Source organism: Pituophis catenifer, unplaced genomic scaffold (genome assembly GCF_029215685.1).
Source record: "Pituophis catenifer annectens isolate HBS135680 unplaced genomic scaffold, rPitCat1.0.hap2 SCAF_1, whole genome shotgun sequence".
NCBI classification, from domain to species: domain Eukaryota; kingdom Metazoa; phylum Chordata; class Lepidosauria; order Squamata; family Colubridae; genus Pituophis; species Pituophis catenifer.
Window position 1 is genome coordinate 163,558,535 of NW_027256881.1, and position 17,490 is coordinate 163,576,024.

At 40.6% G+C, this 17,490-nt stretch overlaps 1 protein-coding gene across 8 annotated transcripts in view; it reads right to left on the bottom strand.

Annotated features, from left to right (window-relative positions):
* Positions 1-7,837: 7,837 nt before the first annotated feature.
* Positions 7,838-17,490, bottom strand: part of PCBP3 (poly(rC) binding protein 3) — a 58,933-nt gene continuing 49,280 nt past the window's right edge. For all 8 annotated transcript variants that reach the window (XM_070956765.1, XM_070956764.1, XM_070956761.1 and 5 more), the window contains 3 exons: positions 15,092-15,144; positions 9,365-9,534; positions 7,838-7,874 (listed from right to left, as the gene is read on the bottom strand). In XM_070956765.1, the coding sequence (XP_070812866.1) occupies positions 7,838-7,874; positions 9,365-9,534; positions 15,092-15,144 (260 nt within the window). The remainder of the gene's footprint in view (positions 7,875-9,364; positions 9,535-15,091; positions 15,145-17,490) is intronic.

A 17,490-nucleotide genomic window follows, 5' to 3' on the forward strand; every position in this document is an offset into this window, starting at 1 on the left:
TACTGTCATGAAATCTTGAAATCTTGTGTATATTTGTTTTTTTTTTTACAGGTGGACCCTTTTGTTTTCTAAGGAGGGTAGCATGTCAGATCCCTAAAAGTGATACTGCCATTCAAGTGGAGGAAGGGGGGACTTGGATTCGATTTACTAGCATGGCCTGTGTCATCAGATATTTTACAACCTATATCCTGGCCCAAGGAAGCCTGAGATTCCCTTTACCTGCAGGAATTTTTATGATAGCCATGTGGGTTGTCTCACTTTAAAGGGAAGTGGTGGGAATGCATGTGTGTTCGGGTTCTCAAAGGAAATAGTAAAGAAAACATCTTCACACTTGTGTATTGGCTGAAATCTGCATTCTGACTTAAAGGGAGGGGTCTCTACCACTTTAATCCTACTGCTTTGCCTAAGGGCATTCAGATGGTGCTTTAGCTGGATGGTTTTCACTTCTGCTTAATAATAGAATCCTTTTGAACAACTACGTTTCAAGAGTTTGTACTTTCTTAAGTTGGAAGGAGAGGCGATCCTTACACTCCCACTCTTTCTCATTCTCTCTCTTCCATTCTCTCTCTCATTCTCTCTCTCTTTCTTTCTCTCTCTTTCTCATCTCATGGGCCAGCCAGTGTCTTGGGGCTGAGAGGAAGTCAAGCATCTCCCTGAGAGACAGAAGTGCGTGGAGCACCAACAAGAGCTGGAAGAAGTGCAGGAGCGAAGCACTATTTGAACTTGCACAACATCAGCATTCCGCCTCGGAACATTTGTGCCAGCCGGTGGCGCAAAGCAGCCCTTGTCTCCTCCCGTTTGGGACTCGGAGCGGTAAACAGCATCTGGTCCAGGGAGCAGCCGGATTTTGCTCTCCATTGCGGATGCCAGATCGGCCTCCTGCAAGCTCTTGTCTCTCAAGGAGCCAGGCTGAAGTTTCCCGCGCCACTTCAGCAAGCGCTCCTCGAGAGATGAGAGCTTGCGGGGGGCCGATCTGGCATCCACAATGGAGAGCAAAATCCGGCTTCTTCTCTCTGCTGTAGTGCGGCATCAGGATTTGCGCGGCATCAGCATTCCGCCTCGGTATATTTGCGCCAGATGGTGACACAAAGCAGCCCTCGTCTCCTCCCGTTTGGGACTCGGAGTGGTAAACAGCATCTGGTCCAGGGAGCAGCCGGATTTTGCTCTCCATTGTGGACGCCAGATCGGGCCCCTGCAAGTTCTTGTCTCTTAAGGAGCGCTTGCTGAAGCAACGCAGGAAACTTTGGCCGGGCTCCTTGAGAGACGAGAGCTTGCAGGGGGCCTATCTGATGTCCGTAATGGAGAGCAAAATCTGGCTGCTCCCCGGACCAGTCGCTGTTTACCGCTCTGAGTCCCAAGCGGCAGGAGACATGGGCTGCTTTGCACCACTGGCTGGTGCAAATATACTGAGGCGGAATGATGATGCCACGCAAGTGCAAGTAGTGCTTCGCTCCTGCAGCTTCCAGCCATTCTAATCGCTGCTTTGGCCTGCTTGCACAGCCCCCTCCCCCGCCACAGCAAGAGCACCATTATTTCATTCCGGACCGAGAGGGCTGCGCGCCTTTTTGCATATTGCACCACCTGCAAAGTTGTGCATTGCACGTGCCACCCCAGGGCAGAGATTTCCAGCCCCACTATGGCCGGTCCCATATTCCAGAGCTGTAATAGTCACACTCACAGGATTGGCCCATTGGTCATCTGCATTACCACTGAATTTTCAACTGAAAACCGGAAGCAACTTCCTTAAATGGTTTAGGGACAATTATGACTATTTCTCAGGACTATTTGATTATCCAATACAAAAAAAATGTGGATGAAATGAATTACTGGGTGATGATGAGGCTTATCCATTTCCTTCATGGCAAACCTTCAGAAAAGAACTTTTTCCCAAATAGGTTCATTAGACTGCTCTGGTTTGAGCTAAACCTGTGTTTTAGTTTTTCATTAATTGCTTCAAAACATTTTAAAATTTGAGATTTGTGAAATTGTGATAGCTTAACGATGTTGGTCTAACATTTATTACAAAGATTGTCATTAGGAAGGAGGTAAAAACCAAGCTTTTGATATTGTTATGCTATTACAGAAATCTGTGTGGCCACTCTTGGAATAAAATATTGTTTTCTGTTCTGATATTTGTATCTTAGAAAAGATATTGCCAGGAAAGATTGCTGGGGGAAAAAAATCAACCCAATCTCTTTAACACAATAAGATTTTGTGGGCATATAGATTCTTTTGAGGGCATGTAATCCACTATTAAAATAAGAACATACTTCTTTTTAATTTGGGGGGGGGTATTTGAACAGTAATTTGTGGGCATATTTGGCCCTTGTTTAGGAATGTATCCTGCCAAATACAGGCAGTAGGCCTAAAGGAATTTTGCTAAGGAAATATTTACAAACTTGGGAACATTGAAACCAACTGTTAATATAATCTACTATTCCTGGCCTTTTTTAATTATCAAGTCATTGTTGACTCTCTGCATCACAAAGGTTTTCTCCATAACAACCTGGTCTTTCAAGTCTTCTAATGGTGCACTCATAGCCATTGTAACTGAGCCCATCCACCTTATTATTAATAGCTAATGGTTGTGAAAACCCTCAATACTGTAAAGATACAAATAGTCCTCGACTTACGACCACAATAGAGCCCAAAATTTCTGTTGCTAAGTGAAACATTTGTTAACTGATTTTTGCCCCATTTTACGAGCTTTTGTGCCACAGGTATTATGTGAATCACTGCAATTGTTAAGCTACTAACATGGCTGTTAAGTGAATCTAATTTCTCCATTGACTTTGCTTGCCAGGTTGCAAAAGGTGATCATATGACCGTGGGACACTGCAGCTGTTATAAATACATGCCAGTTGCCAAGTATCTGAATTTTGATCACATAACTATGGGGATGATCATGTCTGTAGTGATGGTGCTTCGAGAGACTGGTTCTTCAACACCTTACGTCATGCCTCCCACCAAATTTCGACCAATACCAGTTTGCCTACAGGGGGAATAGGTCAACAGGTGATGCCATAGCTACTGCCCTACATTCTGTAGTGAGTCATCTAGAAAAACCTGGGAACTAAGTCAGAATGCTTTTCTTAGATTTCACAGCTTGGCCTTTAACACCATTCTGCCAAGCATCCACATTGAAAGGCTGACTGACTTGAATTTTCCTTCTCTCACCTGTGACTGGATTAAAGACTTCCTTCCCCACAAACAGTGAGGGCTGGGTCTTTCATATCCTCCTCCCTGAAGCTCAGCACTGGCTCTCCTCAGGGCTGTGTGCTCAGTCCCTACCTGTACTCATTGTACACATACAATTGTGTATCTTCTGACCCATCTAATGTGATCATCAAGTTTGCAGATGATACAACCGTACTGGGTCTTATTACAGGAGGCGACAAACTAGCATACAGGGAAGAGATCCAGAAGTTATCCACATGGTGCTCAGGAAGCAACTTGCACCTAAACATCAACAAGATTAAGGAGATGGTGCTAAACCTCCGGGAGAGAGGAACCTGCCTCACTTTACATCAAGGGGGGCTATGTGGAGAGGGTCTCCTCTTTCAAATTCCTGGGAATCCATCTTAGTGAAGATCTCACCTGGAAAAATAATATGATACAGGTAGTCAGGAAGGCTCAACAGAGACTCCATTTCCATAGGATCTTGCAGAAAAACAAGGTGGGACAATGGCTGATGACCTCCTACTACCGGTCTATGATAGAAAGCATCCCCACATATTGTGTTACAGTATGGTATGCTGGCTTGACAGCCAGAGATAGAAAGACATTACCAAAAGTGATGAGCATAGCACAAAATATCATGGGCTGTCCCCTGACCTCACTAGATGAAATTGCTAGGACTTGATATCTTAGCAGGGTGAGGAAAATCCTTAGGGATGATTCACACCCTGGTCAGCACTTCTTTACTCTCCTACAATTGGGCAGGAGATATAGAAGCATAGCCAGTTGAATGAACAGGCTGAAAAATAGCTTCTATCTGTGGGCTGTCAGACTTCTGAATGCAACATAACACCATAACTATTTCATATGTGTTCTGACCTAGGCTTCCTGAGTCAGTAAAACACATGAGTAGTCCCAAAAACCTCTTTTATTGCAACAGCTGTGAATTCTGATGAGTCCCAAATAGTTGTAAAGAGTTCTTCGGGATAAGGCTGATAATCACCCACCTTTATCTCCCTTGACACGCTGCCAAAGACCTAATTGGCAAAGCCACACGGAGTCCAGAATCAAACAGAGCTTCAGACTTTAAACTGAACAGAATTAACAACGTTGCTTTCTGCAAAGCCCATGTGTCTTTTCTCCTCTTTTAAGTCTTATGGGAGGGGCCAATCATCTCCAAGCCCTACTCCCGAGTAGTCCCTTTTGTTTTAACTGTTCTTGCCTTCTGGCAGCTCTGCTCATGTGCGCACTGGGTCCCCCTGTTCCTCTGCCTCGCTGAGGTCCGACTCTGGAGGCCCGGAGGCAGCACGTACCTTCCAGATAGCCCTTTCTCTGCCCCCGACACAGAGCCCTCATCCGAGCCTTCCCCAGACTCCAGGACTGGCCCATGTTCCTCCCCAACCTCCTCACTGTCCGACTCTGCTGCCAGCTCTGTAGGCTGCTGGTGGACCACAACAGTATGATAGACTTTCAGGGCCAGCACAACGTGCAACATGTCTACATGGTGCAATATAATATAATATTTCTTGCCTCCCGCCTTGAAAGAGGCGGTGGTGAGGCCCCTCCTCAAGAAGACTTCTCTGGACCCGGCCGTTTTGGCAAACTATCGTCCGGTCTCCAACCTTCGCTTTGTTGCGAAGGTTGTGGAGAGTGTGGTTGCGCGACAGCTCCCACAGTTCCTGGATGAAACCGTCTATCTAGATCCGTGCCAGTCCAGCTTCAGGCCTGGGTACAGCACGGAGACGGCATTGGTCGCATTGGTGGATGATCTCTGGAGGGCTCGGGACAGGGGTTGTTCCTCTGTTCTGGTCCTGTTAGACCTCTCAGCGGCTTTTGATACCATCGACCATGGTATCATGCTGCGCCGGCTGGAGGGACTGGGGGTGGGAGGCACCGTGTTGCGGTGGTTCTCCTCCTATCTCGCTGACCGGTCGCAGTCTGTGTTGGCAGGGGGGCAGAGGTCGACCTCGAGGCGCCTTGCTTGCGGGGTGCCGCAAGGGTCGGTCCTCTCGCCGCTCCTGTTCAACATTTATGTGAAGCCGCTGGGTGAGATCATCCGTGGTTTTGGGGTGCGATGCCATCTGTACGCTGATGACACTCAGCTGTACATTTCCACCCCAGACCACCCCAATGATGCCCTCGAAGTGATGTCCCAGTGTCTGGAGGCCGTGCGGGTCTGGATGGGGAGGAACAGGCTTCGGCTTAACCCTTCCAAGACCGAGTGGCTGTGGATGCCGGCGTCCCGGTATAGCCAGCTGGTGCCATCTCTGGCTATTGGGGGCGAGTCACTGACCCCCACAGAGGGGGCTCGCAACTTGGGCGTCCTCCTGGACACACGGCTGTCTTTAGAAGAGCATATGACGGCCGTGGCCAGGGGGGCTTTTTATCAGGTTCGCCTGATACGCCAGTTGCGCCCCTTTCTGGATCGGGACTCCTTGTGCACAGTCACTCATGCCTTGGTTACGTCACGCCTGGACTACTGTAACGCTCTCTACATGGGGCTCCCCCTGAGGAGCACCCGGAGGCTCCAGCTGGTGCAGAATGCGGCCGCGCGGGTGATTATGGGAGCAACGTGGCGCTCCCACGTAACACCTCTCCTGCGCGAGCTGCATTGGCTCCCGGTGGTCTTCCGGGTGCGCTTTAAGGTGTTGGTTCTCATCTTTAAAGCGCTCCATGGCTTAGGGCCAGGGTATTTGCGAGACCACCTGCTGCTACCGATAACCTCCCACCGGCCAATACGCTCTCACAGAGAGGGCCTCCTCGGGGTGCCGTCGGTCAGGCAATGTCGGCTGGCGGCCCCCAGGGGGCGAGCCTTCTCTGTGGGGGCACCCGCCCTGTGGAATGAGCTGCCTCCTGGAATACGATTGATCCCGGACCTCCGGACCTTCCGTAAAGCCCTGAAGACGTTTTTATTTCATCAAGCCGGCCTAGCCTAAATGGTTTTTTAATTGGGATTTTAAATTTTATGGATTTGGGGTTTTAAATTTGGGTAGCCAATGATTTAATTCTTTTAATTATCTTAACTTTTGCATTTGTATGTTTTTTAATTTTGGCTGTTCACCGCCCTGAGTCCCTTCTGGGAGAAGGGCGGTATACAAATTAAATTAATAAATAATAAATAAATAAAAATAAATAATATAATGTTATGTTATGCATATATACGTATATAGGATTGTGTGTCTGTTAGTATGATTAATTGGGTTAGGGTTTTTTTTTTTTTCTTTCACTTATGAGTAATTGAGATGTATTTTGCACTAAGGGGGCTCATCCAATCTCATTGTACACATGTTGTGCATTGACAATAAAGGTTTGAATTGAATTTGAAACTGCAACAGTTTTAAGTGTGAAAAATGGTCATAAATCCCTTTCTGGTCTCTCTAAGCAGTTTATACCTAAACTAATGCTCTGTTATATGTTGAAATTCTAGAATTCTGTTACAGGTAGTCCTCGAATTACAAACGTAATGTAACTGTTGTAAGTCAAGGACTATGTGTACTGGGAAATCAGACAAGGATAAGTACGTTTAGAATTGTGCTTCTTGAATTTCTGGTTTTTTGTTCGTTTGCTTGCTTAAATAGTGCCTGAAACATTTGGAGGGGGGAGGGATGTCTTCATTAGATGACATTTACTATACACAAAGCCCCTGAATTCAGTGTAACTTGAACTCTACCATTATAAAAAATCACTCCAATGGCTATATCTTAAGTTCTCTCTTTCCCAATCAAAGTGTGAAATAAATTGAGAAGATAAATGATACACAAACCCCATCAACAAAAAAACACTGAAATCAACATTAGGACTTATTACTAGCAAAGCTGCACAGACTTTATTGGATTTAAACAATGGCAAACACAGCTGGCTCACAGAAACTGAAGCTTCCTAACCTAAATCCAAAAGTCTGTGGGTGGCTGTTTTGAGCAGTTCCTGCCACACCTTGAATTTAATTTAGTTTCATGCTCTCTGTTTTCCACATTTCAGGAAACTGTCCCCCTCCCCCCCCCCTTTGTTGATTCTTGTAGATTATGAGAAGGGCTTTTTCTAGCTATGCCATTGCAGAGCAGTAGGAACCACGAGGGAACCAATGAGATTTCCTGCTGATGCTCACTGGCTCTTGCCTGCTCTGTTTAATGGGAGAAACCATACCAGATTCAAAGGGTACTTTTAAGGATGAAGCAGGAACCCATAAGTTTTAGAAACCGAGAGAATAATGACATAACTGAATATCTATTTCAAAGCAACTCTTGCTCTAAATGAGGCTCAGTCTCAGAATTACTGCAGGTGCTGAAAAAAAACTGAGAGAATTAAGGTAACAATGTCCAGCTAAACTCTGGCTAAGAGAATGGCTTCTCTGAAGAATTAATCAAAGAAAACCCCAGCAAAATCTATTTAGATCAGTGTGCACTTTACATCTGAAACACAGACTGGCCTGGAGCATAAATTAAATTTTAAGAAGAAAACCAGGAGCACAAAATGGAAAGACACTTATCAACATGAGTGTGTGAGTGTGGACGTGCATGCACACATTCCTTTTTGAAGAAAAATATCCTAAGAGATAAAATAGGTATGTGAAGTAGTAAATATGCAGGCTGTACAAGCTGAATGAAGGATAATTAACTTGATGGAGTCAGGTGATGTAGAATTAAAGATGACAAGAGACAAATTAGAGTGCGCCCATTCCAGTGACCTCAGACGTCAGCCTAGAAGAAATAAAGATACATACAGATGAAAAACAGCAGTTTGTGAGGAAGAAATCAAAGGACTTGTGTATTATTCACCATGCTCCATCCTTCATATAGTGAGTTGTAGCTGTTAATAATGTCCATTCCTATTGTGTCCAAATGCTGGTTCCCTATCAAAAAATCTAGAAATGCTTCTAAGCACAATGGAAATGGGCAGAATCTCAATACTTTAATTACAAATAGCCACAGTACTTGGAACAGTGCATATACAGTAGTCCTCGACTTACAACAGTTCATTTAGTGACCATTTGAAGTTACAACATCCCTGAAAAAAGTGACATGACCATTTTTCACGATTACAATTGTTGTAGTATCCCCTTAGTCATGTGATTAAAATTTGGATGATTGGTAACTGGTTCATATTTATGATGGATGCAGTGTCCTGGGTTCATGTGACCCCCTTTTCACAAGCAAAGTCAATGGGAAAGACAGATTCACTCAACAACCGGGTTGTTAACAGCTGCAGTGATTCACTTAACAGCTGTGGCAAGAAAGGTCATAAAATGGAGCAAAACTCACTTAACAAATGTTTCACTTAGCCACAGAAATTTTGGGCTTTATTGTAGTCATAAATCGAGGACTACCTGTATTACATTACCATCTTCAACTATCCTAGAACCTTTGGAAAAATCCAATAGTCCAAAGTATCAAATCCAGTCAGAACTTTCTGAGAGAGAATGTTTAAAATGATAGTATTAGGCAATAATGATTATTTATATCCCATTTAAAAACTGTAACAAGACCTTTTTTTTGCTGTGGAATAATGCTGGTCAGCATTTTTATTAGTTGCACTAGTGTACGAATAAGTTTAGTTTTCAAAGTTACATTTATGGTACTAATTCCTCAGAAATGCTTATCCTATTCTCTTAATTGCTAAGACTAGAAGCAAAAAACATGTTTAACAGATTTTTCTCTTATCTACGGTATGTAGACTAGTTACTAATACATTTACTAGGAAAAAGAACAGCTGTTTTAACTTTGATGTTAATGAATTTTTTATTTGTGAAAAATTATTGTTAAAATGAAAAGAATTTGACATATCTGGCTAAGTAAAATGATGAATTAAGGAAAAATAATGGCTATAAACTGGAAAATAAGAAAAAGGAGAGAAGTATTTGATTTAATGCAATTAATCTGTTAATTTATTGAATTGTTACACAATATCAATCAAAATGGCGGTGTTACATTAGCCAGGAAACTACAATGCTAATACAGAGTAGTAGTTTGGCTGCCTAAGACTGTTAGCCCATTTGGTTCACACTTGCATCCTTTCCAAGGTGTACCACAGGGGGCAGCTAGCTCTGCATCGTATTCAACAGAAATTTACTTTCTGGAGATTCTGTGATGCAGTGGAAATGAACATGCTATGAGTATTATAGCCACTTTGTTTAACCAATTATGAACAAGTTGATAAAAATAAGAATGAGGGTCTAAGGAGGAAATCTCACCTGGCATTGATGAGGTATTGAGCAAGACTGATATTAGCTGGGGTTCCTGTGATGGTGATCTGACGTTCTGATGAGCCTTCTGTTGCATTGGCGATTTTGATCTGGGCTCCAGACATCTGCCTGATTTCATTAATTTTGGTCCCCTGGCGTCCAATTATGCAGCCTATTAACTAGGAAAAGAGATATTAGGACTTTCTTAAACTAACTCTTATGGTATTAAGAATTGTGAACAACAAATAGCACAAAACTGACCAGAAATCTCAGTATTAGTTTCCCTTTTGTTTTGTTACTAACAATATGCTATAACTATGCTCTTTCCTATAACATTACACAGGGCAATTTCCAAACTACTGTTTTTTAGCACTACCCATTATAACTGTGGAAACATCACTAATGGAAATTGGAGCTGCACTAGCTAGAGAAAACTATGAATTATTAAGGCAGAAATCTTCCTAGATGTTTCCTTATTTAAAATGATAATTCTAACTACGGTATGTACATGAGATTCACCTGGCCAAGTATGCTTTGTAGTGATGGAATATAGCACATGTAGAACATATAGCAAATATAGGCATTCCTATATACAACAGAAAAATTGTATATTATTATTTTTAATAATTATTCAGCCTTTTTATATGTAACTCAAAGCGACGAACACACTATACCTAATATTCCTGTCTCCTACGGCTGATTACGGATTGCATGGCACCACAATGGAGCACTGAATTTATTCCCAGAAGGGGTTAATCCTAGCATTTATAAACCACCACCACCAGAGATGAAATCCAGCAGGTTCTGACAGGTTCTGGAGAACCATTTTGAGCAGTTCGCAGAACCGGTAGCAGAAATTTTGTGTAGTTCAGAGAACTGGTAAATACCACCTCTGGCTGGCCCCAGAGTGGGGTGGGAATGGAGATTTTGCAATATTCTTCCCCCAGGAGTGGGGAGGGAATGGGGATTTTGCAGTATCCTTCCCCTGGAGCGGGGTGGGAATGGAGATTTTGCAGTATCCTTCCCCTGTCACGCCCACCAAGCCACACCACGCCCACCAGGCCACGCCCACAGAACCGGTAGTAAAAAAAATTGGATTTCACCACTGACCACCACCCAACTGCAATGAATCTCATGCTCCATTTTGCCTGTGTTATAACATACAGATGGTTAGGGGCAGCCTTAGGTGAGGCCTGAAGGATCTCCTGTTCTACAACACAATCACAAATAGTGTTTGTTTTGCAGGCCCAGGCTTTATCTAGTTCTCTCCTGGTTTCTGTCACCCACATAAACCAGACAACTCTTTTTTCTCCTCCCTATATGCTCAGAATGGTATGGGGGCTTCTGATCTAAGGAAGCAACTGAGACAGGAGGGCGTATCAATTGCTTAGCCAATGGACTGACTATTGGGCTTCTTTCTCTTCTTGAAGTGTTTGGCCTGGAGCAGAAGTGAGTCAATGGTCACAAGCAAAACTGAGAAGACGAATCATTCTACTATAAAACAGCAAATTGGAATATATATTTAGTAATATAAATAACAACAGTAAACATTCAACCATCCTACATATAATCATAAATATTTAGATGTAAAAACAAGCAGAGAAAGGATGGAAAGTGAAAGCCAAGCCAAAACCTTCTTAATGAACAAATTAAAAAAAAAACACCTGACCAAACAAAAGACTTTTCAAGTTAGGACTCAAATATAGCGACATCCATTAAAATTTCATAAGATATTAAATAGAAATTTTGCTCGTCAGAAATTGTTTTAAACATTTGCTTTCTCTTTAGCTAAAACTTAACTGGATTTATGGATTGTGAGAATTGCCAGTGACAAGGGATTGTGGGGTCTATAGTCCAAAACTATCTATTCACACATCAAAGCCCTGGAGAAGCAATCTTCAGGACCAATATAAACTTATTTATTTTGCAATTTGTAGCATAGATAGATACAAGTGCTCCTCAACTGCTTGCTTAATGACTGATCAATGTTATGATGGACTTGAAAAAAGTTACTTACAACCTGCATCATCCCATGGTTACTTGATTGTATTTTGGCTGCTTGGTAACTAGCTCACATTTATGATCCTGTGATTGTGTTTTGCAAAGGTTTTTTTTTTTTTTCTTTTCCATTTTCTGGCCAAGAGAAGGGCAAAAAATGCCTACCGGATAAAGCAAAAAATGCCTACTGAATAAGCTGGATTCAGATTTAGGACCATTTGATTTGTTAATGACTTGCTTAATGACCATCATAAAAACAGTAATAAAATCAAGTCCAGTCACATGGTCACTCGACTTATGATCGCAATGACTTATGACTGAAATTGTAAGTTGAAGACAACCTGTACATAGTTACAGGAGACAGAAAGATAAAGAGAGAGAGTGGGAGAGACAGACAACCCTGACAGAACAAGTGGATTTTAAGAAAGAGCAAATTACATCTAAATTGTAGATTTTCTTGAGCTGTGTAATATAAGACATACTGAAGAAAAGGCTATTGCTTAACGCATTGTAAGCCGCCCTGAGTCTCCGGAGAAGGGCGGCATATAAATCAAATTTAAAAAAAAATGCACATTTGTACTTCCGCAATTTCAGTGAACATTTAGAATTTCTAATTAGAGTAAATTAAGAACAGAAATAAGCTGTATTTCATGAACATGTTTGCTCATTAGTATCTTAGAATGTGGAAGTTTTGCCATGAAGGAGTTCAGTATCAATTAAATCTTCTGGCTTGACAGGTGCCTTGGAACCTTATGGTCCTACCGATAGCTAGGAAACCCAAACTGTTCTGAGAAAATTGTATTTATGGAACATCATATTTGGATTTAGTCATAACTAGATGGAGGTTCTTTGCTTTCCCAAAAAATTATGTTTGTATATTCTGCCTTTGTACTCTACTTTGGTTTAAATAACATTGATAATCGGGTATAGTGAATGAATCTGCTGACCTTCTTCTTTTGAATAGATGTCTTGATCTAGTACATTTGTGTATTTGAATTATAACTGCAACTTGAGAAACTCTAAGATAGGGAGACTGTTCTTACTACAATAATCTATTCATTCTGGACTTCATCTGAGTAGAATCACAGTGGCACTGTGGCTTGCCATCCTGCATTGAAATATATCATTTTATACGTTTGTAAGACACTTAGTTCAAGTCAAATTTTGTAATCTATGTGTTTTATTTTTTGGCTGTTCACCGCCCTGAGTCCCTCGGGAGTAGGGCAGTATACAAATCTAATAAAATCAAATCAAATCAAAATCAAAAATGACAACTAGAGAAACTGACAACTATTGAGTTTCAAAGTCACAGTCTAGAATACTTTAAATTAGGTCTATTCTGGAAGTTAATTATACTTATTCTGTGGAAATTTTTTCTAACACTTCATTATGATTATCATTAGGAGCTGTGGTGGCGCAATGGTTAGAATGCAGTATTGCAGACTGACTTTGCCCACAGCCTGGAGTTCGATCCTGACAGAGCTCAAGGTTGACTCAGCTTTCCATCCTTCTGAGATTGGTAAAATGAGGACCCAGATTGTTGAGGGCAATATGCTGATTCTGTAAATTGCTTAGAGAGTGCTGTAAAGCACTCTGAAGTGGTATATAAGTCTTAAGTGCTAAGTGATAGTGCTATCAGTGCTTTTACATTGTGAGGGATGGCTATTTCTTTAAATTGCTAATCTTTTCAAACATCCCGAACCTATTGCCTGTCCATATTGATAGCTACTGGCTTTATGCCTAAAGGCATAAGGCAATAAGGCAACTCATTTCATAGATTAATGCAGGATAAATTAAGCTACCGTATTTTTTGGAGTATAAGATGCACTTTTTTCCCTCCTAAAAGAGGCTGAAAATTTGGGTGCGTCTTATACTCCAAATGTAACCCCAGGCGGTGCCCAAATTGGCTACCCAGAACAGCTGCTGCCTTCTCTTACCCCTTCTGCACTTTGCCTGCTTTAGTCACTGGAGCTCCCTCTGAGGGTCAGCTGCTGCTTTTGAAGCTGTTTTGCAGCCCCAATGTGAGCAAAGCGATCTTCCGTGCTTTGCTTGCTTTTCTGATTGCTGCTCCCTCCGACAATCAGCTTTAGAAGCACAGCCCCAACCAGCCCCAACCTCAAAACCAGCAAGCAAACTAATGTGCTGAAGCTGATGGCCCAACCAGCCCCAACCTCAAAACCAGCGAGCGAACTAATGTGCTGGGACTAGCCAGATGAATACCTGGTAGGCAGAATCCCCCTCCCCCATTTTCCTCCCAAAAAACTAAGGTGTGCCTTATACTCCGAAAAATACGGTACTTAAACACTGCAAGAAAATAGCCATGCCATTTCATGTCTATTTCTTCTGATACATATCATTCTAGGCTAAACCTAGAATATATAATTCTATTGTACATGTGATAATATCCATCTTCATTTCTCTATATAGATGCCCTAATTTAGAACATAGAGATTATTTCATTTTGTACATTATTTTGGCTACTGTTAATCGAACAATGGTTTACAACAGTTAAAAGTTTTAACTTTTAAAACAACTTGAAATGCCTATTGGATTTATTATTAATTAATAGAATCTTTTTTACAATCATTTTACATAGAAATAGAAAAGAGCCATTCATTCTAAAACAATAAAAATTATACCTTAGAATGGAGACTTTTTATTTTCATTTCTATCATATAAAAACATTGGCCTGTCCCACCCAATCAGACAGGGAAGATATGTTGCAGACCCAGTCTGCTAAAGAAATCCAACTGGTGGGATCTAGGAAGAGAGCTTCTTTGGCCTTGCCCCCGCCCAATGGAATATTCTCCACACACACACACACACACACACACACACACACACACACACACACTTTCATGGCTTTCTGAAAAGAAGTTAAAATAGGCTCTGCAGCCTCGCATGAGAAGTCCAAAGGAGTGAGCAGCTATGGGGTTGGCTATGCCCTGAGAACCCCCCTTCTATCTTTGAATTAATTTTAACAAAGTTTTATCATCCTTCTCTCTTAAGTTTTTCAACTTAATATATTGTTTTTATATTTTAATACTTCGTTGTATACTGTCTAGACTCTCTACCTGAGAGAAAAGGGCAGTTCAGGAATAAAACAAACAAACAAACAAACAAACAAACAAACAAAATTGAGCTTTTAAACTTAATAAGAGTACAATTTCTTCACTAGTATTTCCAAAAGAAGTACAATATATTTGATTTCTTTTTTAAACAAATGGTTTGAGTTGCTTTGCATGTTGTGTCTGAAATGTGAGACTATGACACTTTTACATGAACACCATTCCAATGAAAAAGAACTATTCTAATATAGGAGTACTCAGACATACAACATATCCTTCCATCACAAAAGAAGGGCCATAATGAAACGGATCAGGATTGGGATGGGTGAGGAAAACAATTCCCTTCTCATATGATAGCATGGTAGGCTTTAGATATCCAGCTGAAAGGGGCAGATCTTTCAAACTGGAGTCCTTGATTCAAGCAAAAAATGCTGTTGTTTATCAGGAATGCTAACCAAGCAAATTTTCCAAGCACCAAGAAAGTTAGCAAAAGCAGACCTCTCAAAATCTTTGCTTTATTTATCAGTTTAATAGCTTTATGCACCCACTAATGAAATTGCATGCCTAAAGTCAATGAAGGGGCTTTTTGGACACCATGTCACAATGAGAAGTCATTGTTGGCTGCATACATTTATCAAATGATAAGCAGAACACGAGATGCAATACTCACATCATTGGGAATGGTGAGTTCATGAGTACTGGCCGGGGGATTGGCATCCAAACCTGAGCATATGTAAGAGAAAATTGTCATTGTTTGAGGAAAAAGTATTGCACTTTTGATGGCATTTCACCAAAATAGCAGATCTTGTGAATTTCCAGACTGCACTAGAGCCAAAGGATAAGGAAGATTGAAGGTTTCAATAAATAACAGATAAAAAATGGAGCTCAGAGAGCAGTTGCTGTAATATTTCACTAGAGGACAATTCAATAGATTCTAATGCAGTGATACTGTGTTCTTTGAATACTGATATCCTCAGCTCATTTTTTTTGCCTTTTGGAATAAACAAGCTGGCCAATACTCCATTTTCAGTTTTTAGTGCTCAAAATGTCACTATTGGTTGATGAAATAAAAGATACAGCTGCTTAGAAATATTAGGGAGTACTTGTGGCTATTTAGGAGGCAAACTATGATAGTTATTTTGAATCCCACCCCCCACCCCACCCCCCTCCCAAGAATGAATTAATATTCTCTGTGCTGCTCACTGTCGTATGGATGCCATTTCAAGGAAGAGGAATACTGTATTTTAAACCCAGTTCTGGTGAAATAATGTAGTTTTATAGCAAAATTACTTTAAATTATATAGCATGAAAATGACAGACATATTTTGCCAGTAGGGAAATGGAATTTCTTATGATCTTGAGAGTTAATAGCAAGGATTATTTATATATATATTTGCAAAGTACGAAAACAAATTATTATAGGCAGTAAATCCACAATAGAATGAATGTTTTTACATATTTAGATAACATATTCTTTGTACTGAAATTACAGAGATCCAAAGAGAAGTGTGGACTTCAGCCAATAAATTGTAGACATCATAATCTGTTTTCTAAAACTATGTTTTTAAAAATGTACAGTAATACTGGAACTGTACTGCTACAGTTAATTCTTTATAATTCCACATAATTCCCACAGGAACATGTTGCAATGTAAATGTTTCAGAATGGAAAGCAATGACCTAATCACTTGTTAATGTAGCCTAAATAGTTAAATGCCCAAAACCCAAGTAATATTTATTTGTAATATTTTTTTTCAAAATCCCACCTTTATTACTTTATAACTAATAGAGTCACCCAGACAAGTTTTCATGCCTACAGTGGGACTAAAATTCACTGTCTAATATCTAATAAAAAGTGGCCATCACGAAAACTAGGAATTCTGCTTTTTAATAAGAGCCACAGAACAACAGTAGTTTGTCCAAGTATAAGAGTGAACACTATTCTAAAAACTTTGTTATGACAATGCATAAAAATTTGTGCAGCCTGTTGGGCAACCTTTAATGGAACAGTATGCACAATATATGGCTTTCTGAAATCAATACAACTCCAAGACAAAGAATGAAAATACTTAAAATCTACATATGAATTAATCACAAGATTTCCAGGGTGTAGGTACATGCAGTAATTTTTTAAAAAATCTAAATGAACAGGCTCTTTGTTATGAATAACTCATAACATGCACAAATACAATATGTGAACAATCTTATAATGTGTACCTTATTAAAAAAACAGTGGATGTGTAAGATATATAGTCTATGAAATATTCTGTAGTTATGAAACTTTCCAGATCAGCTAATGAAGAGTTGCTAGGGAAGACTTGGTATAATTCCAACTTCATGATCTCCATTGATATTCATATTAAATATTTATAAGTGTTGACAATGATAGTTTGCAGACTGCGTCTCACAGAAAGCACAGAAATTTGGAAATATGTTCCATTAAGACTAATAAGATTTACTTCCATGGAACTGTGCTGGGATCAATCTGAATCTGTTTTTGTAATACTGCCCAGTAACGAAATCTGGTTTTGAGCCTCTTTCTGAATTGTTTGAAGGTAAGTTACTCCATGCTAGATGCTGAGAATTTTCAGCATAATACACAGTACTAACCAAAAACCAAAAAGAAAGGGATGGGAGAGAAACCATAGTCTGCTTTCCACTACCTGCGAAGAAATAAGCAGGAATATGAGAGAATAGAGTCAATAAGGATTCATCCAAACACTAGTTCAGTCTGCTCAAACTTAGAAATGAAGCTTAGTAATACTGAAGTCCGCACCCATCAACTTACAGATTTGATTTGTAAAGTTTTTAACAAAGCCAATAAAATATACAGCTGTATAGGATTGTAGCTGTAAGGACAAGGATTTTATGGAGTCTTGCGGCCTGATCTGAATTTATTTTAAATTTATTTATTGATGGCTGAATTTATTTTCAGAGATATTCCTAGTTCCAGTAAAAATTATGTGAATCATCAGATTGACAGAGATTGGGGCGTCACACACTATGCTGTGGTAAATGTGTTATTATAATAGCACAATAATATTAATGTCTTTCATTTGTCTGTCTTTTA